The sequence below is a fragment of the Aythya ferina genome, assembly GCF_964211825.1.
Source record: "Aythya ferina genome assembly, chromosome: 2".
NCBI lineage: Eukaryota > Metazoa > Chordata > Aves > Anseriformes > Anatidae > Aythya > Aythya ferina.
This window is the reverse complement of record NC_140297.1, coordinates 133,485,779-133,509,564: the sequence shown is the minus strand read 5'-3', so window position 1 is coordinate 133,509,564 and position 23,786 is coordinate 133,485,779. Positions and strand designations below refer to the sequence as shown.

The 23,786-nt window shown below is 36.9% G+C and overlaps 2 protein-coding genes across 5 annotated transcripts in view; one reads left to right on the top strand and one right to left on the bottom strand.

Moving 5' to 3' along the window:
- Positions 1-13,421, top strand: RMDN1 (regulator of microtubule dynamics 1). Its single transcript, XM_084508690.1, has 10 exons — positions 1-157; positions 329-440; positions 2,436-2,523; positions 3,807-3,966; positions 4,616-4,705; positions 5,489-5,544; positions 7,563-7,650; positions 8,762-8,792; positions 11,139-11,272; positions 13,279-13,421. Exons 1-10 carry the CDS (start codon positions 26-28, stop codon positions 13,315-13,317), a joined length of 930 nt encoding a protein of 309 aa, XP_084364816.1. The 5' UTR covers positions 1-25; the 3' UTR covers positions 13,318-13,421.
- A 1,726-nt stretch (positions 13,422-15,147) lies between these two features.
- WWP1 (WW domain containing E3 ubiquitin protein ligase 1) overlaps positions 15,148-23,786 on the bottom strand; it is a 61,787-nt gene continuing 53,148 nt past the window's right edge. For all 4 annotated transcript variants that reach the window (XM_084508681.1, XM_084508682.1, XM_084508684.1 and 1 more), the window contains 6 exons: positions 23,640-23,780; positions 22,173-22,293; positions 20,513-20,617; positions 19,151-19,247; positions 18,751-18,823; positions 15,148-17,299 (listed from right to left, as the gene is read on the bottom strand). In XM_084508681.1, coding sequence (XP_084364807.1) covers positions 17,200-17,299; positions 18,751-18,823; positions 19,151-19,247; positions 20,513-20,617; positions 22,173-22,293; positions 23,640-23,780 — 637 coding nt within the window. In that variant the 3' untranslated portion in view covers positions 15,148-17,199. The remainder of the gene's footprint in view (positions 17,300-18,750; positions 18,824-19,150; positions 19,248-20,512; positions 20,618-22,172; positions 22,294-23,639; positions 23,781-23,786) is intronic.

Genomic DNA, 23,786 nt, shown 5'->3' with positions numbered 1-23,786 from the left:
CCGCCCCCGCCGGCGGAGGTGCGAAATGGCGGCGGCCGCGGTCATGGCGGCGCTGCTGCGGCGGCCCCTCGGCCGCCCCTACGCCCGCACGCTGCTAGGGCGGGCGGGGGTCGCCACAGGCGGCCCGTGGGGCCGGGGACGGCTCGGCCGGAGCCAGGTAGCTGGGGGGCAGCGGGTCCTGCCTGTCCTCGTCCTCCCCGGGACACCCCCAGCTGGCGGGGAGGGTGTGGGCTGTGAATAGGAAATAAAACCGTCGTGCCAGAGATGAGCAAAAATAGTAATTCAGAGTAACGACGTTGATTAACGCACGTTTTATGTTCCCGTGCAGGTGCTTAGAAAAAGCCCTAAAAGGGGGGTTGCGCTCTCAGCGGGGTCCTTCTTGGTTTATGAAGCTTCCAAGCTGTTTTCTGGCTTTGCTGAGGTTCATGCAAGCTTCAAAGGTAATGTTTTCAAATGGGTTGTTCTAATGTGAAGCATAAGGTTTCTACTGCCAGGATTATATAGGAAAATGGTGTAATGTCTTTGAGGTTCTCCACTCAGGCTGTGTGCAGGACGTTTCACTGATAGGGTTTTGAATTAGTTCAGGGCTTGAAAGCGTGGTAACAGTTTAATTAGGAATTTATTGTTACTGAAACCAAATCTGGTGATGTAGACAGGATGAGATCAATGCACAAGGTGTGTGACACCTAGTTTGTCACCCAGGCTTTAAGTAACTCGCTGAGAAAGGTTAAGATTCACTTGGGAAGGCAGACCAAGCTCTGATCAATTTCTGGAATTCTAGTTCATTGAGATTTTCTATATGAACACCGTGGAGTTCTCATTTAATGTAGTCAAGTAGCACTGAGATTGTGTTTCAAACAAAAATGAGAAAATGAGAAATATCCCATGTTTTTGCTACACTAAAAAGAAATAAAAGTCTTATAATTTACATAAATCACCTAGCTAGTAATTTGTTCAGAACGTTGAATTCTGAGCATTCAGTCATTAGACAGGACCATACTGACAGTGCTGTTCAGGATGTCTCAGGAAGCAAACGTAATTCGCTGAGGTTACTTTAATGCTGCATATGTACTATGAGGCTTATCTTACACACTTAAATCCAAAGTCCATGTAGACCATTATTGTAGCTTTGAAATTGTTGATAGAAGGCATTTAGAGATGACAAGGTTAAAAAGGTTATCCAGAATGCTCTAATCTTCAGTCATTTATATTCTAGGAGCTTTTAAAGCTCAACATAAGACTTGTATTTAGTAGTCTTCAGTGCTTTTTTCTTTTATAAATAAAACTATGTTGTCGTGAAATATGACTACCATGTTCAGTAGATAACTTGAAAAATAAAGTTTATAAATGTAATTTTTACGAAGCGTGGATTGAGCTTATGTTTTCACATAAAAGTTTCATCACAGACCAAGGAGTAGCAATAAAGAGATGATAGTGTAGCTGCAAATTCTAAATGAAATTCGGTGGGACATTTTACTTAGTGTCATTTTTTCATGTTTTAATGTTGGTAGAAGAATAAACTCAAAGTTTTGCTGTTACACCTTTGTATACTTCAATAGAATGATCTACCTGCTTCAATTTGCTTTTTTTTTTTTTTTTTCTCCTAATTCTGTCTATTCTCATGCTAGAATCCTGTATTGTGAATTGTTTGATACGACTGTGGAATACTGTTTTGTGTACTACGTACATATATATTATATTACTACCTTATATTCATCCAGTTGTGGAAATCATATTCCTCCTTTTCTGTCGTCAGAGTTTTAAAATATTCTCTAGAAGAATTTAAATGCTCTAAGTACATCGAATACTTAGCTTATAAATTGATAAAAAGCCAACATTGATTTTTCAAATTTGAAGAGCTTCAGTCAGAAAAATCTTTGATCGATGTTTCATTTTGGCTTGGTAAGGTAATGAACCATACTTAATCTGTGGTTGTCTTTGGCAAAACTATGGAACTGTATTAAGAACCAAGAATAATTTAACAAAATTCTTTTTTTTTTTTTTTTTTTTTTTTTTTTAATATTATTACATTTGAATTCCATACATGTACTAGAGAAGGTTCTTCATTATCCTTTTCTGGATATTTTTTGCAAAGAAAACAAATTGCTTCCAGTGTCTGATGCTTTAAGAAAGACGTTTTTGAATGTTAAATACATTAAGCATCCACAGGATGCTTTGTTGCTGAAGCCCACTCCCCAGTTCAATGAGAGAGGCACGTATTCAGCACTGTCTCTCTTCCTACTTGTTCATTATGAGTAGCTTAATCTGAGTCTGCCGTGCATGAAAGTTGTTTAGAACAATGGCCTAAAAATTAAGTAACTTGTTCTTTGTGTTTCAGTTAGACTGACTTGCTCTGAAACATTTTGCTTATACCCTAATATCCTAATTACATACAATTTGTTTTTCTGTTTCCACGATTCTCATTCTTTTTTTAGTGGCAGAAGTTATAGAGCAAGCAGACTACCTGTACGGGAGTGGAGAAACTGAAAAGCTGTATCGGTTGCTGGTTCAGCATAAAAATAGGTACTTGACTGAATTGAATATCTACATATTAGTTTGTTGGTGTTTTGTTTTATTTTGTTTTTCAATGTGTTCTTTTATACCAGTTTTCAACTAATATTCTTGTTGTGGTATGCTGGAGAACCTTACTTTCATCTTTATTTAAGTAGGAAAGGATTCTTGATCTTTTTCTTCCCCATGGAAAAATGAATGACAAAGGTACTGATTTTTGGCAGAGTGCAGCTGTAGAAGCGGAGGGTTAACATTTAAGGTTTTCATTCCTGCAGGGAGGTTTTAGGTTTGTTTGGTTTAGTACTTTAATAATTCTTAAAAATATACATATGCATCGGAAAAGTCACAGCATGTCTACACATTACTGTAATGACCACAGTATCTAGAATTTAGGCATTGACAATTTTTGATATTTTTTTACATTGCTTACCAGCTGTTCTTTCTTTCTGTTTTCATTTATTTCCTGTTAGAATTTGAGTCCAAACAGAAAAAGTTTATTACTCATGTAGTTATGTCTTAACTACACAAAACATTTCAGATAAGTGAGTTGAAACAAACAGGCTGCTTAAGGAAAAAGCAGAAAATGCATAGATAAATTAAGAGTCCTTTCCTTTGGAAACAAGGCACTAGAACAAGGCCTAGAACACTTCTGGAGGAAGTTAACTATTCAGTTGTTTTTGGATGGCTTGCTTTCTTTTTTTTGTTTTTGCTTTTTGGTTCTTGACAGAGGCACACGTACAAAGGGTGGGAAGTTAAAGGAAGGTCCTGGCCTGCAAGGGACATGGTGCCATAAGCAAACTGTAATCTTGCTCCTAAGTGTATAACAGTGCTGCTTACTCTGTGAGAAGTAATGATCCCCTGTAGCTGTACTTAACATTCTTGTGATGTGGCTGAAAAATTAGTCTGCTAGTTCTGTGTTACTTCATTAATGACAGCAGGACTGTGCTATGCTGTGAGCATAACTCAGTTTGACTCCAGAAAAGAAAACCGGCTTTGATGGGTATTCTGAGTCTAACAGTGACTCAGGTATGTTTTCTAATATTTTTGGTTTCTGGTTGTTTAAATGGGAGTGGAATGTTTTATGACCAGACAGCAAAAACCTCTGAAATGCATTTCAGACAGTGTAAAATGGCAGGTTTTCATTTGTTGTTTGTTACCCTGAAGTTGTATATAGCGTAGAACGGCAGATGATATTGTCACCCCCTTGAGATGCATATTGAAAGACTGATCAGAGACCTTTACTAGCTTTGTTGCCATTGTTACTTTAAAACATTTGTGTTTCTGTTCATAACTAGTGAGGATGCAGAGTTACTGTGGCGGCTGGCAAGAGCATCACGAGATTTAGCTCAACTGAGTAGTACTTCTGCAGAGGAGAAAAGACAACTGGTGTATGAAGCCCTTGAGTATGCAAAAAAGGCACTTGAAAAAAATGAATCAAATTTTGCAGCACACAAGGTGAGCCAAGCAAAATAACTCAACTGAAATCTTGTTCCTTGATTTCTGCCAGTGGAAACTGGAACAAATGTCATTGTGCTGTTTCAGCAAACGTCAGCGTAATTTAATTTTTCAGTTAAGAATGCATGATTCTCTAATTTTCACTCTTTTGCTTCTAATTCTCACTGATTTGTTTCTAAGATCATAGTCAGACTTTTGCAGCTAAATTTCCTGTACGCAGGAAACAGAAATTGGTTTAATGTGTGCAGGACTGTGGGAACAGGTGACAGATCACACAGATTACAGTTGATCTCCTCGTGCCACACATCCAGCATGCTGTCTCTGTGTGCAGTTGTAGCTCTATAGAGTTTCATTTGAAAGACTTTAGGCTCTGGCTTCATTCCACTATTTTTTTTGCTGTTTCTCTCAGGCAGAGAGGTAACAAAGTATAGTCAATTGTGTTGGCATCTCAGATAAAAGGTGGACACCGATTCCCTTATCTGTGCAGATTAGCAGGTTGCTCTGACACTGTTACAACTGTTCATGACAAATACTTTTTGCTTGGTGGGGGTGGTGGCTGTTCTGTATGTTTTTTTGTTTGTTTGTTTGTTTTAATTTACTAGTAATATAGTGCTTTATTAAATGTTTTATTTTTTACTTTGAATTACAGTGGTATGCCATTTGTATCAGTGATGTTGGTGATTACGAAGGAATCAAGGTTAAAATTGCAAATGCCTTTGTTATCAAAGAGCATTTTCAGGTAGTGTAAATGGTTGTTTGGTTGTTTTTTTCTTTGCATATGATAGCCGTAATGTGTCCAATACATAGATTTTTTGAGAGCTATGAACTGGCTGGTGATGAAAACTTGCAAATGTACTGCTGTTCAAATTTCCTGGTGACAATTTGATTTTGGGGGTTATTGTGACAGTCTGGGATTCCAAAGCAAAAAGGGATACAAATTAACTCCTGCTGTAAACTAAGTCTCTATAGAAGAGAGTCCTGAAATAGCTGAAGTGCTTTTGCTGTCCCTTAGGACTAGATAAAGTATAGCTGTGCTATTGAGAATGGGTGTGTGGCCATCCTTGTAAGTGTGGATTGTGTACCACTAACACTCGTTAGCGTTAGGTTGGAGGTTGGACTCGATGACCCTGAGGTCTCTTCCAACCTAGAAAATTCTGTGATTCTGTGATTCTGTAAAGGACAAGTACTGGAGAAGATAAAGGACTGCTGACTAACTTTGTATCACCAGAAATTATATCAGAATCTGAACATGTCAAGTCTCATGTGAAACTCTTACTGACCTGTTAACCATGAGCGCTTAGAAATCTGTCAGTGTCTTCAATTTTTTGGAGGTGAGCAGATTCAGTTGTGCACTGAATAAGTACTGTGTCCCTGAAACTTTACACACAGTTAATGTAGTTTAATTAGTAATAGAACAAGTCAACATGTTTCTTAGTTGTTCAATGTATTTTAAGCCGGATGCAACAGAATAAACTTTTACATCTTTGTTTTGTTTGTTTTTTTTTTTTCTCCCCTGCACTAGAGAGCCATTGAACTGAATCCAAAAGATGCAACGTCAATTCATCTTATGGGCATTTGGTAAGGTGCATTTTAAACAAAACTTAACACATGGTAAAGAGAAATGCTAGAATAGAAGTGGACTGTATGAATTGCAGAAATGCTTAGAATAATTCAGTGGCTTGTAATTAGTTGATTCAAACATGGAAACCTATTGAATGGCACAGGAGGTCGTGCCTTGAAAGCATCTGGCTGTTAATTCTCACACATTTGAAAAAGATGAAAAAATACTTATTCGTTGAATTTCTTTGTTTCTCTGTATTGAACTATTACAAACTTGTTTTCCAGACCTTTATCTCCATAACACACAAGTCATTTTGTTCTGACTAGTGTGAATGGAGACAAAATTCAACACTGAACCTACATTGAATTTCACTGATGGCTGCAACTTAAGAGTCTGTGTATCATGAAAAGCAATCAAATGTGATGCCTGTTCATAAAATACTTCCTCTATTATCTGTTATGATACTGTATTTTAAAAGTTACATTGAAGTAAATGCAGCTTATGACTGCATGTGCATTATCAAAATCTTTGACATTGAATTTACTGCACAGTTAAATTTGCACTAAGAGTTACTGTTACAATGCAGGCAAAGGACTGGAAATACAGCTTTTCATACTAACAGCATTTTCTGTGGAAGCAAGTTGGTTGAACACAGTATCTTTTACTTGTTATTGAGAGATTCCAGATAGCATTTCTGGTTATATAATGTATAGAGGCTTTGGTCTCTGCTAGATGTTTTACAGGAAATCTCTACTACGAGCCTGAGAGATTGAAAATAAAGGCAAAGGATTTGTAAAGAAATCCTAAAAAAATCACAGCTACTTTTTCTGTGCCTTTTCTGGACTGCTGAATATCAGAAGTCTTATTTCAAATTTTCAGTATCTCAGTGTTACTTATTCCCACAGGACCTAACCCCAGCAATAGTCCAGATGTTTAGGCAGATGTGTGTACTCCCAACTGAATGAGCCTTAGTGTCACTATTGTGATAGGAAGCCTGTTCTGGAAAAGTACTTTAAACATTGTTCCTAAGGAAAAACAGAAAGATAAGAAATTTGAGGATTGTTATTGTTTTGGGTACTAAAATTTCCTGATGTTGTATGATGACATATATTCATTACTGAGCCCCAGAGCATCTTCATCTGAAACTGGAATTTCATATTGGTTAATTCTTGAGTATGATTCTCATTTCTTTTCCTAGTATTTACTGGACCGAACCTGTCTTAGTGGCAATTCTGATAAGGCATGTCTGATGGCAAACTTTCAACGTAGTTTGTTTTCCATGCCCTGTTCCTTCCCTTGCTCCCAAACACCTCCATATCTCTACTCATTAATCTTTCACCTCCTCCTGCGTGTTCTGTTTTATGCAGTGAATAAAGCATTTTTATCATCACTGTGTGAGAGTAATAAAAGTGAATAGTGCTGTTTAATATTAGACCTAGAATGCTCTACGTATTTGAAATATGTAAATATTTAATCCTTTCACCGTCTCTGAGATAGGTGACTAATAACCTTTATTATTCAGTAGGTAGGAAAACAGTAGAATGGCATAGCCTAGAACACAGTAGTTTGATTCTTAGGCTTATTTTCATTCTTATAGATCAGAGTCTTTCAGGAATGTGCTGCACATCTGCTTTTGTGTATTAATAATTGAGGAAAAACAAGGTAATGTTGAGGTAAGGCAGTGATATTACTCAGTTGTGCTGTATTGTTTATATTTTAGAACAATATAAAATGCTCATTAATTGTTAAAATACTACAAGCTGAAAAGCTGTTTCATGTTTAATAACTGTCTCCAGCCTAATGTAATAAAAATTCCCAGCAGAAGACACACCAAAACCTCTTTAGCCAAACTTTGCAGCAATTGCAAACACCTTGCAATTGTGTTGTGGAGTTGTAAGAACTTGCTTATAGAACTTGCAGCGTGACTGTGGGTGTTGTGACTCTTGGCAACAACCAGTTACGATATCCAAGGTCTGAGAATGTTCGTTCAAGGAGAAAGGTGAACGGTGTTAATCAATGTTTCCTTTTGCTCCAGGTGTTACTCCTTTGCTGAAATGCCATGGTACCAACGAAAAATAGCTGCAATGCTATTTGCAACACCTCCAACTTCCACTTATCAAGAGGTACAAGAAGAAAATGTTTCCTAGATTATTATTTCCCCTGCAGAACTGTTGCTATACTTCTACTAATATAAATGCAAAATGTAACAGCTCGATTTATTACTTACTAACAAATACCTTTTTTCTCATCCTCTGGCAGCCATTGTAATCTTTGTTTTCTATTAGAACAACAATCCTGGCCCAAAATCTTTTGTTCTTTTAAGTTGTGAGGGGTGAGTGAGTCACTAGAAAGTAATTGCAGAAGGTTGCTTGCTGTTAACACAAAAAGCAGTTAAAGTTCTGTTTGAAAAAGAGAAAACTTTAATGAAATGTCAAGCTTTTAACTTTTGCTGAAAATCACTTTTGGAAGAATACAGCGTGTCAGCTCGGATTTCAAATACTGCAGAATTTTACCAATCCCGCTATCAAGTTGTGTAGAGCGCTTAAAGCAGCTAAAGAAGCAGCCTTGTCCCAGAGTTTGTAGTTGAGCCATACTGATAAGACTTGTGCAGTTTCAATACAAAAACTGCTTTGTAGATACATGCACACTTTAAATTCTCTGATAGTATTTTCCCTCCAGCTGGTAGCATTAGGAAGAGATAAGTGAAGTTTCTGAGGTGCAGTATGTGAAACTAGTTGAAAAATGTGTGTGTATTTCATAAAGGTTTATCTTCAAGTAGGAAGATACTGCCCGGTGTTCTGTGGGACTCAGTCCTCTGTGAAGTATTTGAAAGTATGATAAAACTTCACTATTAAATTTATACATGAGAACTGGCTTGGGGGGACTGTGGATACACTGGAAGGTAGAAATGAAATTAGAAATGGTTTTGACAAGTTGGAAATATGCCATCAAACTTGCTAGGGACAAACAGGAGGTACTATACCTACAGTGGAATAATAAACACTGATAGAGGCAGGCAGATAGCTGAATGAGTAGGTTTGTGGTAAAGAGGCTGAATCTGTTTGTACATTGAATGAGAACAATCTGTAACATGCTAAGTTAACAGAAATAAAATGATGGCTAGGAGGATATAGGTGTCCTTCAGCTGTGTTGAGCATGCATAGTACTTTAGCTTGACTGCTGTGTTCAGTTTACCATGGTCCATTTTAAAGAAGACAACCTTCTCTTTTGCAGGCTCTGCGTTACTTCCACATGGCAGAGGAAGGTAATTCTTGTAGCTTTTTGTAGGTAGAATGCTGTCATGTACTGCACGTTGTCGTGCATAAACCTCTAGCTTCAGGAATTATCTGAATAGCCTGTGATAAACTTACCAGCTTTTGTGGTAGGTGACTGGACTGTTAGGGCAGAAGGCATCTCAGAGAAGCTCAGAGTGTGTCACACGCTTATTATCAGCACGGAAAACACCCTTATCGCGCTCCCTGGTGGTCTAGTGGTTAGGATTCGGCGCTCTCACCGCCGCGGCCCGGGTTCGATTCCCGGTCAGGGAAGAGTGCTAAAAATTACTACTTTTGAGTCAGTGACGTGCCCTCTCCACTCAGAAGGCTGCTTATTGGGGTGGTGTCTGATAAAGTGCTGTCAGCCTGCAGGTCGAGGGAGATGTGATCCCTTCTGTACTCAGCCTTTGGCACTGCACTGCAAGAGAGACATGGGCATACTGGAGAGAGTCTAGAGGAGAGGGCCACCGAGATCTTGATCAAGGACCTGGAGGATCCTAGGGTCGAACAACATGGGGATGTTCAGAGGGGATCCGATCTCATCAATGTCTGTAAATACAGAAGGCAGGGTGAAATGAAGACAGAGCCAGGCTTTTTGCAGTGGTGCCCAGTGCCAGGGCAAGAAAGAATGGGCGCAAACTGGAACAAAGGTTTCAATCTAAACATCAGGCAACACTTTAATTACTGTGCAGGTGGATGACTGAGCATGGCACAGGTTGCCGAGTGAGGTAGTACAGTCTCCCTCCTGGGAGACCTTCAGAAGCCACCTGGACAATGGTCTGGGGCTCTAGGTGTCCATATTTGAGAAGGAGTTGGACCAGATGACCTCCAGAGGTCCCTTCTAACCTCAGTCATTCTGTGAGTATATCTTTTTTCTTTTTTTTTTTCTTTTTTCATACTTTAAAAAAAATATATATTATTTTTATTTTTTACCCTATTAGTAACAACTTATATTTCCCCAAGGGATTCATCTGTAATGTACTATTGCAGGGCAAAGAAGCAAGCAGAAGTGAGATTTCTATGTCAGTCTTTCAAGTTCCTTCTTAAAGTTTAAAACTCCCCTGTATTTTCAATAGGATGACAAAGAAAGCACATTTTTTGATTTCGGAAGCTATTTGGATCAGAGTACCTATCCAAATAGCAGTAAAACTGTCCTTTTGTAAAAGAAAATATGTAGCTATTATTTCCCCAAGAGGGAAATCCCAAGCAAAACTGGTAAGCTGAAAGATATGGGAAGACAGTGTTGTATAAATGAAGTTTGATGGAAAAGTTTATTGTGCATCTTTCCCTGTGTATCAAGTAGCGCATCTGCGAACAGGAATGGTAGAGTTGATCTCAAAATGTGCCTCCAAAACACCTCCATACATTTACTGGTATTTGACTTTTTTTTTTTTTACTTTTTTTTTTTTTTGCAGTATTTCTGAAAGTATCGTTATAGCTTATGCTTGGATATTCACATACTATGTACATGTGAAATCATTCCATTTTTCTTTTTTAATAGAGTAGTATGCTAATCACAGGCAAAGCTAGAGCTTATTATTGAAGTTAATATATTCTACAGAGTGGGTCCACCTGCTAGAAGAAGAGATAGGAGCAGGCAGGATTGCTGCTGTCAGTCTCTGTCATTTTTACCAAACTACACTTTTTCCTCAGGGAGAGGAATTTACCTGCCTTTGTGTACTTTATTATTGCACAAAATGCACAAAAAATGGTTGTCAGCATTTTGCATCCTGACCTTAGATCCAAATGCAGAGGAAGCTTGTGCTGTAATGGGTGTTAATAGTACACAAGACTGGTCTTTAATAAAGGTTGATGGGCAAAGTATGTTTTATAAAAGCATCTTCTTAAATCTCTCCTTAAAAAAGGAAAAGTTAAACTTGGGTACAAACAATTTTAAGTTCTCTTCCTGTGTAGCAAAAGATACACTAAAATGATCTGTATGTACGTGGTCTAAAGCTAGGAAATGTGCCTGTTTATTTCCTTGCCTATATTTTCTAAGCTGGTTTCATTGCCTGTTGCATCTACTAGGTCCAGAAGAGCAAATTGCAAATTTGCAAATTGCAAAGCAAAGCTGTTTCTTATGCATACGCTTTGTGTATGCTCATTGTGAGGAATCTAGTTTCATTTAGCATATTAATTAATAAGCTGCTAGCTAACATTACTATAGGAGACCAAATTTTAGAAAGCAGAGTTGTTTTACATTGGGTTCCATCTGTTCTAAAGCCAAAAACTATTCATGTTTTCTGAAATAAGTATTTAAAGGAATGGCATTATATCATGGCTTTGACAGTATGCTGCTTGTTACCATTCAAAGCTTTTCTTCTGTCTCTATGCAGCTGACCCAAATTTCTACAGCAAAAATTTGCTCTTTTTGGGGAAGGCATACTTGAAGTTAAACAATAAAAAGATGGCTCTTCTGTGGTTAAGCAAAGCAAAGGATTATCCTGCACATACCGAAGAGGACAAACAGGTAAGAAGCTAAGGATTGAATAATGCAACCACACACAGTAACTAACATGTCAGTCACATCACGGCAATGGAATGGTTACCTCAGATGCCTAACTACAACTTGCTCTATATTCCAGGATCACACCCAGACACCAAAAAAATCTAGTATCTTGGTGACTGCCTCTGGATACAGTGGTCGGAATGTTCTGCTAATAAAGAACTGTTCTTTCTTCTTCAAAATGTTTTTGTGGTGCTATTAGCCACCCATTCTTAACTGTGTTGCTCAGGTTAAGGCAGGCACCTGAGCTAAACTCAGTCTGCGTGAGCACAGAGTCACTTTTCATAGGCCTAAAACTGGACAGTTGGAAATCACATTTTGGAAGAGCTAAAAAACACCCCCTTAATGGAATCATGAGCAGGAGGAAGAGAAAAGCATGGATGCATCAGAAACATGCTAGATCTGTAAAGCTTGACAGTACAGGGAAAGATTCAGAGTGCATTAAATGAGTCAAATGGAAGCAATGTCTCTGACAGCAAATCTCCAGTGCTAGCAGGCAATAAATAGACACTTAATTACCCTTTTGAACTGCTCAGGATCCTAGTTTGGACAGGTAGGTACTGGCTGCCTACTTATATATATATAGTGTGCTTGCAGGAGGGTAGTTCGTTAGCCTTGTGCAGACCTAGCGCTGTATTCAATGTAAACCACAGAAATTGCAGATGTCTTCGGTGAGCAAGTAATTCCGTTAGCATCAGGACTAATTTTTCTTATGGTTGATTGACCTAAAAGTCGTTTTGCATAAAGCTGCACTGTGAGATCATGCTTTAACTGTTACAGAAAATGTGTAAATGTGCTGTCATGTTCTGAATGTCCTAGCTGTAAGAAATACTTGGGAAGGATTTTGCATTTCACACCTCAGAAGAAACACTACTCAAGCTTTTCCTCTTCTGTGGATTCTCCAGTGAGGTTCAAACTGTTTCTCCCAGAAGGAGTGAGTTCCTTCAGCAATATCTTTCAGTAGAAATGAATAAAGGTTCTTCCATTTTTCTGCAGTTTTTATAGGAGCTCAATAGCCTAAAGGTGTAGTGGTCTCAGGTCTGTATGAAACTGTTCCATACTTAGCAGTTGCCAAACAAATTGGTGTCTGGAGGCAGATGTGAAACCAATGATGACAAAAGCTTTCCTGCCTTCAGAAGCCAGACAAAAAGAGCCAGTAGTGGTTTCTGTGCCATAGCCAACTTGTTAAACTACTCATCTGCTCATCTGGTGCAAAGATCTGTTTTCTTATCTATCTCCTAAAACGCTGCACAGCTGCTAAATTAAGGTTGTATTCTCTGCATTCTGTGGGTCATTGTGTAAAATGCAAAAATCACAGGTGTCACAAACATGGGAACTAGACAGTGTAGTCCAGCAAGAAGAAAAGTGGTCTGGGCAAAGAACTTGGAATTCTTGTTTCTGTGTATGACAGAGGTCAGCATAAGTCAGTATTCTGGGCTTTTCTCATCTCTGACTCTCCATAATATCTGGCTTGCATTGCCTGAATTGCTTGCTCTGTGAGGGCCAGAGGTTTTTTATTCTTTATTTAACACTGATGTTCGCAATCAACTTCAAAATTTATTAGACTTTACCCAGAGTCCCTAGATTAAGATACTTTTCACACTTCTTTAGCTGCCATTCAGAGTTTTGAAAACTCCAGGTTGGTTGGTTGGTTGGTTATGGCCAGGAATAGGATAACTCGGTACATGCTAAGGCTGTAGCAAATCAAGAGCTCATCTGCTGTATTCAACCCAAAGAAACTTACTGTTATAATTAACACATATGTTAATTACACTGAAGGGACTGGGTAAAGACGTTTTATTACCATTCGTGTTAAAAATGCAGAGCATCTTCAATAGGGGAAGGAAACTTACTAGTCTTAGGACAGTAACAAATCTACAGAACTGTGGTGAAACGTTCAGATGCTTGCATGACAAATTCTGCTAGAAAAGCCTGTAACTACACTGTATTGTTATATTTATGTATTTCAGGTACAGAAAGAAGCTTTGGAGTTGCTTAATTCTATATAACAAGATACTGGGAATTCAGTACCTCAGGTGTGAACGGCATAGGGAAAAGAACTTAAATACTACTATTACTCATTTGAAGCTGTTAATAAAATATATATTCTAAACTTGCTGTTTCCTTCAATTGTTTCAATTAAATTGTCAACTGGGAAATTGTTTTATTATGTGATTGTTTACTTATGTGAGAATAAATGTGTGAATAAAGGTCTTCAAGGTCAAAAGCAGGGTATATGGGGGGAAGCAAGTTTTTACACTTCAGCTGCAAGTTAGGGACTGGCATAACTTTTAGGGAAAGGAGATACAGGACCATGACACAATTTTAAGGCCACTGATTTTTTTTCTAGAGCATTCTTCTGTATGGTGAAATAGCCTTCAAGAGTAGTAACATCATATGCTAACATTATTAGGTACGGATACAGTTTTCTGATTAAGGTTCATTACAGATTCTTCTACACAAGCAGCTTCAATGCCAATACATTGAAATGCTGATATTTGACTTTGCAAGAAGTGCTGTGGTTTTGTGAAGCAGGGAAAACTTAAAAATCCATTTATGATTGACTGTAGCATTTGCAGGGAAAAAAGTTCTATTAAATATGAATATTTGTTTGCATTTTGAGAGAGTGTGAATTCTGAAAATTCAGTGGCCAACACTGGCTGGACATAAACACAACATGCCCCAGACTCAGACAACAAGAGGAATACATCTTCCCAATACAGAAGGGCTGGGAACTATAGTTTTGAAGACCATTAAGTTGCGCCAGGGGAGTTTTAGGTTAGATGTTAGGAAGAACTTCTTTACTGAAAGGGATGTTAGGCATTGGAACAGGCTGCCCAGGGAAGTGGTGGAGTCACCATCCCTGGAAGTCTTCAAAAGACTTTTAGATGTAGAGCTTAGGGATATGGTTTAGTGGGGACTGTTAGCGTTAGGTCAGAGGTTGGACTCGATGATCTTGAGGTCTCTTCCAACCTAGAAATTCTGTGATTCTGTGTAATTCTGTGTAAGGAGTTGTTTATTTGTAGAGAGAAAGATAAACTTCTTGTTCATGCTATAATTTTAGCGTTAACTTTATCCAGAAGAAGAAATTAACCTAGGATCATAGGTTAGGACCATATAAATGAAAAAACACACAATTCAATAGTGCAGGATATTGCCTGTGGAAAGTCTAACAATCTAGAACAAATTAACTATAAATACCTAGTGTTTTAATAAGAAAAGGATCTATAGGAGGAACATGAAGGGCATAAATTGCTTCAACTAACAAGCCAAGCTAATGACTCTCTTAGTTATGGCTTTTTATAACTGACTAATTTAATATTCTAATTCTAGTTTCAGGGGATGAAACTACTTAGAGGATGATTTTCTCCACTATAGAAAAATAATTCCTACTTTTCTATTAGAGCATCAACATGAAGTAACTGGTATTTCAAAATCTGGGGATGGATGATGCACAGTGCTTTAGAGAGATTCTTGGACACTGAAATCATTTGCATACCTAAAGCCTTTGCTGCTTGCCCGCTCTTCAGCCATCCCTTTATCCCTGCCCTAAGCACAGCTAACTACAGGCAACACAGATGGGAAAGAAGTAGCAATGCAGTATTACTGGAACACTCAGCTCTGGATATCCAAGTTAATTGCATACACGTGCATGAGTACATAGATTGTTCTTCATGTTCTTTTGCCTCTTGAACCATGTTTGTAGTGAGTCTTTGAACCAAACTAGTAGATCATGTAGAGAAGGACACAGGGTTTTATTTTTTCCTTGCTCACTGTTACCCACAGGAAAAATTTAGTCACGAGACAGCTGAAGTTACCAAAACAATAAAGCAACTACATTCTTGTGATGTGCTGTCTTTTTTATTATTATTTGCTTACTCACAGATTCACAAAGTTCAGCAGTTGGTAGTGGGTTACCAAGTCATTCATTAGTGCAAATTCATAAAGTTCAACTGTACGACATTTAGCCCTCTTAACTGTCTTTTAGGCGAGCCACACTGTTCTGTTGCCCTGCCTTTGACTTTTTTTTTTTAAAGCTTCCTCCATTCTAACCAGCATAAACCATAATTTAGGTGGATTTACACTTGAAATTAATGATATATTTATGAAAATGGCTTTGCAGAAGATATTTGGTGTAGTATGAAAAACTTTCAAATGGCAGTTATCGAACCTCTTATGGGAAGTTAACGCAAGCTAGCAGTCTGTTGGGCCACTTGCAGTACCGCTGCTATCAAGGTTCTGTACAGGTAACAGCTACACAGCAAACTGTGCATTTGGATACAAAGCCTCAGGAGAATCTGATATGTAGAAAAATAAAATTTTGGCAGAATTTAGTTGCTGTATTGGAAAGATATAAGAACAGATAAACAGATATAGCTTTTTTTTTTTTCCTGCATGTACACTTTTAACAGTGCAATATGATATGTTACAGAAATGTTTTTAATCATAGTCTAAGAAATCATTTTCATGTGTGTACAAAATTCTGTATAAGTTAAATGTAATGGAATTTACAGTTAATATTAAAGCATAATACAAATGGTAATTTTAAACATTTTTACTCTATAGTAAGGAAGCACAGTTTGCTAAAAAGTAGCATTTAATATCATTCACATGAATAAAGTGTGGTAACTTTTTTTTAAGTATCTTTGCAGTTCAGCAAATGCCCTCAACACCAAAAAAAATCAGTTTTTATTACTGTGTACTTAGGAGAAACTTGGTCTACATAAAAGAATGACAGGTTTTAGACATACGTAATTCAGGTACATCTGAATTTCTACAGGAACTTAAGAGGAATAAGACTATTTAATACTTTCAAATACTTTTATCTGTGCAAAGCTTATATAACTTTATTTTATTTGGGTTTACTAGATCCAATAACTGAAACTGAACATGAGCATAGAAAGCAGCAAAGTTCACATTACCTTTCATAGACCCTTACATCTCAGTTTACATTAATATACTCTGAAGTTGTGAACAGGATACAGATTGAAAAGTAAAAAAAAAAAAAAACAAACAAAAAACACACACCTGTAAGACACCAGACCAAGGAGAGAATGTGTAATAGTTTCTCTTTTATTATTAACTTTTTCTTTGAAGATTACCTAACATCCTCGTGGTAATAACCCAAGGTAATATGTAAACAAACTTCAATGCTGCTCAAATGAATTAAAATATTCTGTTCAGCTCCTACAATAAGTCAGAACAGTGGCACCAATTAATTTCAACATTAAATCACATTCAACTTATTGTACATGACTCTTGTGCAAGTAATAAAGGCTTTATTCATGACCTTGGCTACATCAGTGTAGTAGAGAGGGATATATCAGCTATTTACGTATTTAAAAAAATTAAACTGACAGAACATTGTATTCTGTCATCTCAAATACCAGCAGCATCTTTCTACATATTTAGGATACGTTTGGCCTAAGCCTTTAACACCTTTTAGAACAGCCATGCAATAAAACAAACTTGGAGATGTTTCTTAAGAGAGAACACAGAGCAGTTTAAACATTTTTTCTAAATAATAAAGCCAAGATAAAGCAAATCCAGGCCCTTTTAAATGGCTGCAACTTTTCATACACTTAAAGCTCTATAAAACTAGAGCTTATTAGTATATATATTTATATTTTTAATATATATTTTAAATAAGTCTCTTGTCTGCTTTCAAAATTTATGAGGGATTTTTCTGGTCTTTTGGAAGGGCAATAAATAAAAGTAGAAAAGGCTGAACTGTTTTGCATATCTTTGTGGAAGAACGGAGAACAATTATACTTTTAGAGTTCCAGAAAGATCACTGTACAGAACAAAAAGCTTATATACAATTAAGTGTGCAATTTTAGTTGGCTGGGCCTTTTAATATGTAAGATCTCCTTTTAGACTAGAAGCCACTTCTACTCTTGACCAAATCCCTCTGTTTCTTCAATGGCGAAGAGCAGCTTCTCTTTCAGTTGTTCATAGCTTTTATAGGGTGGCAAATCCAAACGATTAAAACTGAGAAGGAGAAAAAAAAAAGAACTGTGTTAAGTTTATCTAAATCCCACATAGAACACTACAGCAATTGACTGCTACAGTAAAAGCTAAAATGTTCTGATCTAACAATTAGAAATTAAGAAGTGTCAATCAGTGCAATTTCAGTACCATGACATTTCTGTGAACAGTAATAACAAAGTTTTAGAGCAGTACTCCAAGAAACAAAAGGCTGATATCACATCAGTTTAAAAAAAAAAAAAAAAAAAAAACACACTTTGAAGACTAAAAGTTCAAGATACAGAGAACTATAATACTCAGGTATTTCATGTTCACCATGAAATTTAACATCATCCTAATTTGCTACATTTCCAAATTCCAGCAGAAGCCTGAAAAATGACAAAGTCTTTTCCTTCCTGCACCTGCCTAGAAATAGGTTTTATTTCTTCCTTAAGCTTTGCTCCAAAAGGCTTCTGCCACAATTCTGTTCAATTCTGTTTCATTCTGTGTCTTATCCAAAGTTATCTTGGACAAAGAGGAATGCTTAACTTCCACATACACCACTTTAAAAAAAAAAAAAAAAAAAGAGAAAATGATAGAAGAGGATTCCATGCAGCACTTTAAAAGTATGGGGAATACTCACCACCATACTTTAGGTAGTGATGGTATATCACTGTCACCTAGGTTGGATATTAGGATAAATTTCTTTACTGAAAGAATTGCACAGCATTGGAATAAGAGTCACCATCCCTGGAGGTCTTCAAGAAACATGTAGATGTAGAACTTAGTAGCATGGCTTAGTGGTGGACTTGTCAGTACTAAGTTAAAGGTTGGACAAGGTCATCTTAGAGGTCTTTTCCAACCTGAATGATTCTGTGATTCTACTATCACAGGGTTGCCAAAAAAAGGTCTGTTTCATTTGCACACAGTATATATGGGAAAGCAATCACTGTACCAGTTTGGAGTAATAGTCAAGATAATAGTCTGAAGCCTAGCAGGAAAAGGGAGTGAGATTTGTAACGAGCAACTCAGCTAGGTAACTCATTCTTGGTTTGCATCACAGCCTTGAACATTCGCTGTGATTTCTTTCACACTACTTTCTCCCATGACCATATGTTGACCTTTTATAATGTTAAAAAGCATCTCTGATAACTGCATATACCTGATAACCACATGACTTTTTTTTTTTTGATTATTTAATATTATTTAAAATGAAGAAACACCTCACAGTTCTATACAAGAAGGACATTCGACTTCTGATAGATCTGAGAGTGACAAACAGCGTACAATGCAGTAGCAAAATGTAAGAGTAAGGGAACCAGGAGAGTTTGCAATGCTGGCATGTCAGAGCAATCAAAGAAGCTGAAGCTGGAGATAAATAACAGATTCAAATTAGATTTCATTTGATTTGGTAAATGCAAGACCAGCATAGAGAATCACTAAAGGGTACAGAAAGTTTACGTGTAAGAACTTACCAAGTGTGACTTCTTGGTAACCAGGTTTCCTTACCAACTTTTTCAATGCAGAATTTCTGAGGACCATTACTTCCTAAAAAAGAGGATTAAAAGAACAAGCTGTTCCTTTAAAATAGTACACATGATATATATATGATATATATGATCATATGATATACGATACATAAGACAATTCAGATAGAGCAGACAGCTTATTGTCACATGAATGTGAATGCTCAGCTAACAGAAATAAGCTAGTTTCCCTAATCATTTATAAGTTATTAAACGGGATTTCTGATATAAAAAGCCCTTCTAGAATCAAGCTAATGTACATGAAGTTCTTGGCATCTGTACACTTAGAGCATGATTCATTTGCAAATGAAACAATAACAGTATAAAATTTTGGTCTTCTTTCACTTACCCATAAGTTCAGCAAATCCACCCAGAGGTAATCGACAAGTGCCAGTGACAAACTGCAGAAGTCGCATGCGAACCTCGTTGTCTGTCTCTTTTACAAACTAGGCATAGAGATTCAAATTACTTAATAAAAATCTTGGACATAGCTGGAGAAAAAAAAATCTACAAGATCATAGAAAATGTATAATTCCATTTTAAAAGACACCTTGAGAACAGTTCAGCTTTCTTGATTTCAACAAACTGAAGGTGGGGAAGAAGACAGATTTCAGATTATATGCACTACTGACTGTTACAACATGAATGCTGGCACCAACTATCAGCAAATAAGAATCTATTTTATTCTACACTAAAATATAAAACATGCTAATACTTTATATGAGGATTACTGCCATTTTGATTAAACATGGCAATAGCCTAGTCATGGACTCTGGGTAGTTCAAGACTTTTAAGTATTCCCTGCATGTGACAGTCTCAATGAGAAAGAACACCATCCTTAACAACTATAACACTGTACAGAAATTTATTGGGAAGCTGAAGAGGAAGGAAAGAGGGGAAACTATCTCGATATGAGAGGGGGGATCAATACAGCTAGGATTTTTACTCAAAAACACGGATAAGAAAATGAGTATTTGTGCTGTGTCAACGCTGAAACCATATTCAAGTTGCTTGAACTTCTGATTAAGAAGCTTATTACTGAAAGAATCTTAACTATTTTTTTCTGAGAAATCCTTAGATCTTATGTTTCTGATCATGCAGATAAGATAGGAAGTAATTGATTTGCATCATTTTTTACAGTAACTTTGTCAAAAGCATCTCTAAAATCATGATTTATCATGAGATGGGAAATGCCCCCTTGTGACTTCTCTTAAGGGAAATTCATTAACAACTGGGAGGGAGCCTGTTGTTTTTTTTTTTATTTGTTTCTTTTTTCTGGAACTAATTCTTGGCCAACTCCATTAAGATGTGAGTTATACTCAGTCAGTACTAGACTGGCACAATATGACAATAATCATAAATAATATGTGGCATTTCAGATGTACAGATGTAATACAGAGAAGGACATTAGAAGGTACGTATCACTGCTAACAATGCAAAAAAGCTCAATTGTAATATAGCAGTAAGAAGGACAAGATAGATAAAAAAAAAAAAAAAAAGTATTTGATTCAGCTATCCACATATGATGAAGGTATCTCTCTGCCATTTCCCACCCTACAGTATGCTCCCCAAGAATTCCTCCTTTCCTTCTCAAGAAAAGGAAAAAAGAAGTAAGAGCGAGACTTCAGAGAGATGTCATCCTTCCGCTCCGTGTGTCATTTGTGTAAGAAAATAGAACAAAACCCCAAAGAAATTTTACTGATCAATATACCTGCCAGAACCATATGATCTGCTTGCTGTTCCTTGTATAATGACGATAAACAGTGTTCCTTTGCCAGTCTGCTAAATCAACCTCTTGCATACCACAGAGCATAACCTAGAAAACAGAATTAGTATACCTATCTATACACATAAATTACAATTTTATTTTGTATATTGTATGAGAAATGCTAACAAAAATGGAGGTTCTTGTTCCAAACAAAGGACTGGGGGCTTATAAAAAAGATGGAGAGCAATTTTTTACTCAGGCAGATAATGATAGGACAAGGGGGAACAATTTTAAACTAAAGGAGGAGAGAGTTAGCTTTAACGTTAGGAGGAAATTCTTCACTCAGAGGGTGGTGAGGCTCTGGAACAGGTTGCCCACAGTAGCTGTGGATGCCCCATCCCTGGAAGCCTTTAAGGCCAGGTTGGATGGGGCTGTGAGCAACCTGGTCTGGTGGTTGGTGTCCTGGCAAGGGATTGCAACAGAATGATCTTTAAAGTCCCTTCTAATGCAAGCAAGCCAGTCTATCATTGTATGTCTGGCTTTTTTTTTTTTTTTTTTTTTTTTTTTTCTTTTTCCATTTTATGCTACAATCAGATTATCTTAAGTTTACAGAACTCCAAAATAGTTTATGTTCTTCAGTGGCCTAAAAGCCTGCATAGTTTCATCTGACTAATAATTCGGTAATAGAAGATACAACCTTTTCCATGAAAGGAAGTTTTATATTAAGAAAGATACTATCTTTTCCATTAAAACCTTGCCTCATATTCCAAGATGATGATGATGATAACATTGCTGCTACTGCTAGTAAAGATAAAATACACTGTGAAGGCCAAGTTTGCAAAATATTCAGCAATAGAGGCAATAAAAGCTGAACATGCTAACGACAAAGCCTCCTAAAAACTGAACAGTAAGATAACTAATATAAGATAGATCTAAGCCCTTTTTTAGGGAATACTCGCATTTAACTTAAACTTGCAGAACACTGCTTATTACATACAGGCAACTTTGGCTGATCTCTCAGAAATAAATAAGCCTATCACTCCAAAACCTTTTGTCCTTGCTCCAAACCACAACTCCAACAGTGAGAGCAAAGGTCAGGCAGAGGTTAATTAAACATGGTGCATGCAACTTATACTTGTTATTAGGCCTTAGGTTATATACTGAAGATCTAGAAAATTTAATATTGAACCTTGTTCGTTGCTACAGCTTTCAGTCCTGAGTGTCCTGATTATGTACATGATTATGTGTGTGAAACTGAGCAACCAACATACACCAGAATCAATTCCTGTACCAAGTGTTAAAAGGCAATTCTACTCATTTACTAAAGAGAAATTTACTAAAGAGAAATTTTCTGAAACTAACTGATCAGTCTGTGATCTCATATTGTGTTCCTTCCACAGAATTTTGCAAAACACAATTCAAAACTGAAGATGTAATCTAAAATTCACATCTATAGGACGACACAAAACACAGATGCAATAGAGATACTTACTGGCTTGCCATTGTGATTTACCCCCACACCTCTCCCATTAAATTCTCCGTGTTCCACAAGCTCTCAAATGTAGGATGACACAGAATGAGAGATTCAAGTTGGCCTATCCACGTAGTCATTACATATGTATTACCTTTGCAAAATGTAAAAATGTTGAACAGAAAGCCTCACCTCCAGCTCCTTTTCATCAAAGTAATGGAGCCACTGTAGAGGAACAACTTCATTAAAACCATCAAGAAAAGCTTTGGTTTGTTCTCTAACTCCCCGAGAAAACCGCCACTCAGCCATTAGCCTGGGATGGAAGAAAACAAATATAAATTAAACATCAGTTAGCACTCAATACAAAGGAGTTCAAACATGCATGATTATGTATGTGGTCCAGTGAGGTAAAATTCCCTCAAATTTTACTTTCTTACACTGCATGATTCCATAGACTATAAAGGACTTGGCATAATCATACTATTAAAATCTTCAAACACAAATGACGGTAACAATAGCAGGAGGTATTTAAGTTACTATTCCAGTTTAAAAAAATGAAATTATTATAAACCTTTTATTCATCTAAATTGAGCAGTCTTTTCGTGACAAAGATGGTACTAGGGCATTATGATTTGTTATTGGAAAAAATTGCTTTAGCTTAAAAAGCTCATAGTCCTAGAGTTTCAAAAGAAGAAAAGAACAATTTCCACCAATTTAAAATATTTGTGTAGTCAGAACAGTAAGAAATACTGCTGCTTACAATACTTCTAGCTACAGTTGTCCAGTACTTCCAGCGTAAGATTATTTCAGGCTTCAACAAGAAACAGTCTTTTTCTACTCTGAACATCTGATTCATGCTAAGACTCAGAGGAAGGAAGAGGTAATGTATTTTTTTTAAGTTCCTACTACAACGGTCAAGCCATTTCTGAATATTGAAAAAAAAAAAAAAAGTGGCAGTAAATATAGTAAATATGCATACTACAGAAACTATTTCACTGCAAAGCTAAAGACTGCTAATTTAAAGTGGGAACTGTATGTGCAGCATGGAACATATGCTGTATCACAGAAGAGGATACACGTGCTTTTGAGATCACTCTGAATAGCTGGATCAGAAATACAGGTTCACAAAAAGGGCAATCATAAGGATTAGGAGAGAAGCAGGAAAGAGCAGTACAATAAAACAAAGAAAAAATAGTTTAAGTCTCACCACATTATTCATGATTCTGAATTTCAATTATCACAGTGACAGCCAAGTACTAAACAATTTTGAAATCATCTGTCAAATACATCTTCCCTTTATCTGGATTTGTTACCTAGTTACTTAAAATAGGTTTGCTCATTTTCGGTTCCAGCTGTTTTCTCATTGTAGATGTAATAACACAGGTCCTCATCTCTCTAACAGGTCTTTCCTTTATTTTATCCCCCCCCCCCCCCCCCCACCGGCAGGAGGTATGGTAGTATGTGAACAGGGGAAGGGAGAGAAAAAAGAAAGAGCCAAATCTACCAAGATACCACAATGTACCAAGTTACCATTTCAATAATAGTTCCAAGAATTATATAGTAATTGAAAAATAAATATATATATATATTCACACAGTAAAAAAAGACTAGAGCAACAGAAGTAACATGAAATACTTCTCAACATCTATGCCTTCCTACCCAATATATTCTTCTTTGTTCTCTTCAGTTACCAGTATATTTGAACCTCCTGATTTCAGCTCATGTGAGGTTACTTTTCCTAAGAGCTCCATATCCACACAGAAATACATTTCCAAGTTACACTCTTCAATGTTATTATCTCTGAGG

What these genes read in the sequence shown, in the direction of transcription:
- RMDN1 (XM_084508690.1), top strand. Translation starts at nt 26, where the DNA reads ATGGCGGCGGCCGCGGTCATGGCGGCGCTGCTGCGGCGGCCCCTCGGC. An exon ending in CAACTTCCACTTATCAAGAG is followed by an intron (nt 7,651 to 8,761) that starts GTACAAGAAGAA and finishes TCTCTTTTGCAG; the next exon opens with GCTCTGCGTTACTTCCACAT. An exon ending in ATACCGAAGAGGACAAACAG is followed by an intron (nt 11,273 to 13,278) that starts GTAAGAAGCTAA and finishes TATGTATTTCAG; the next exon opens with GTACAGAAAGAAGCTTTGGA.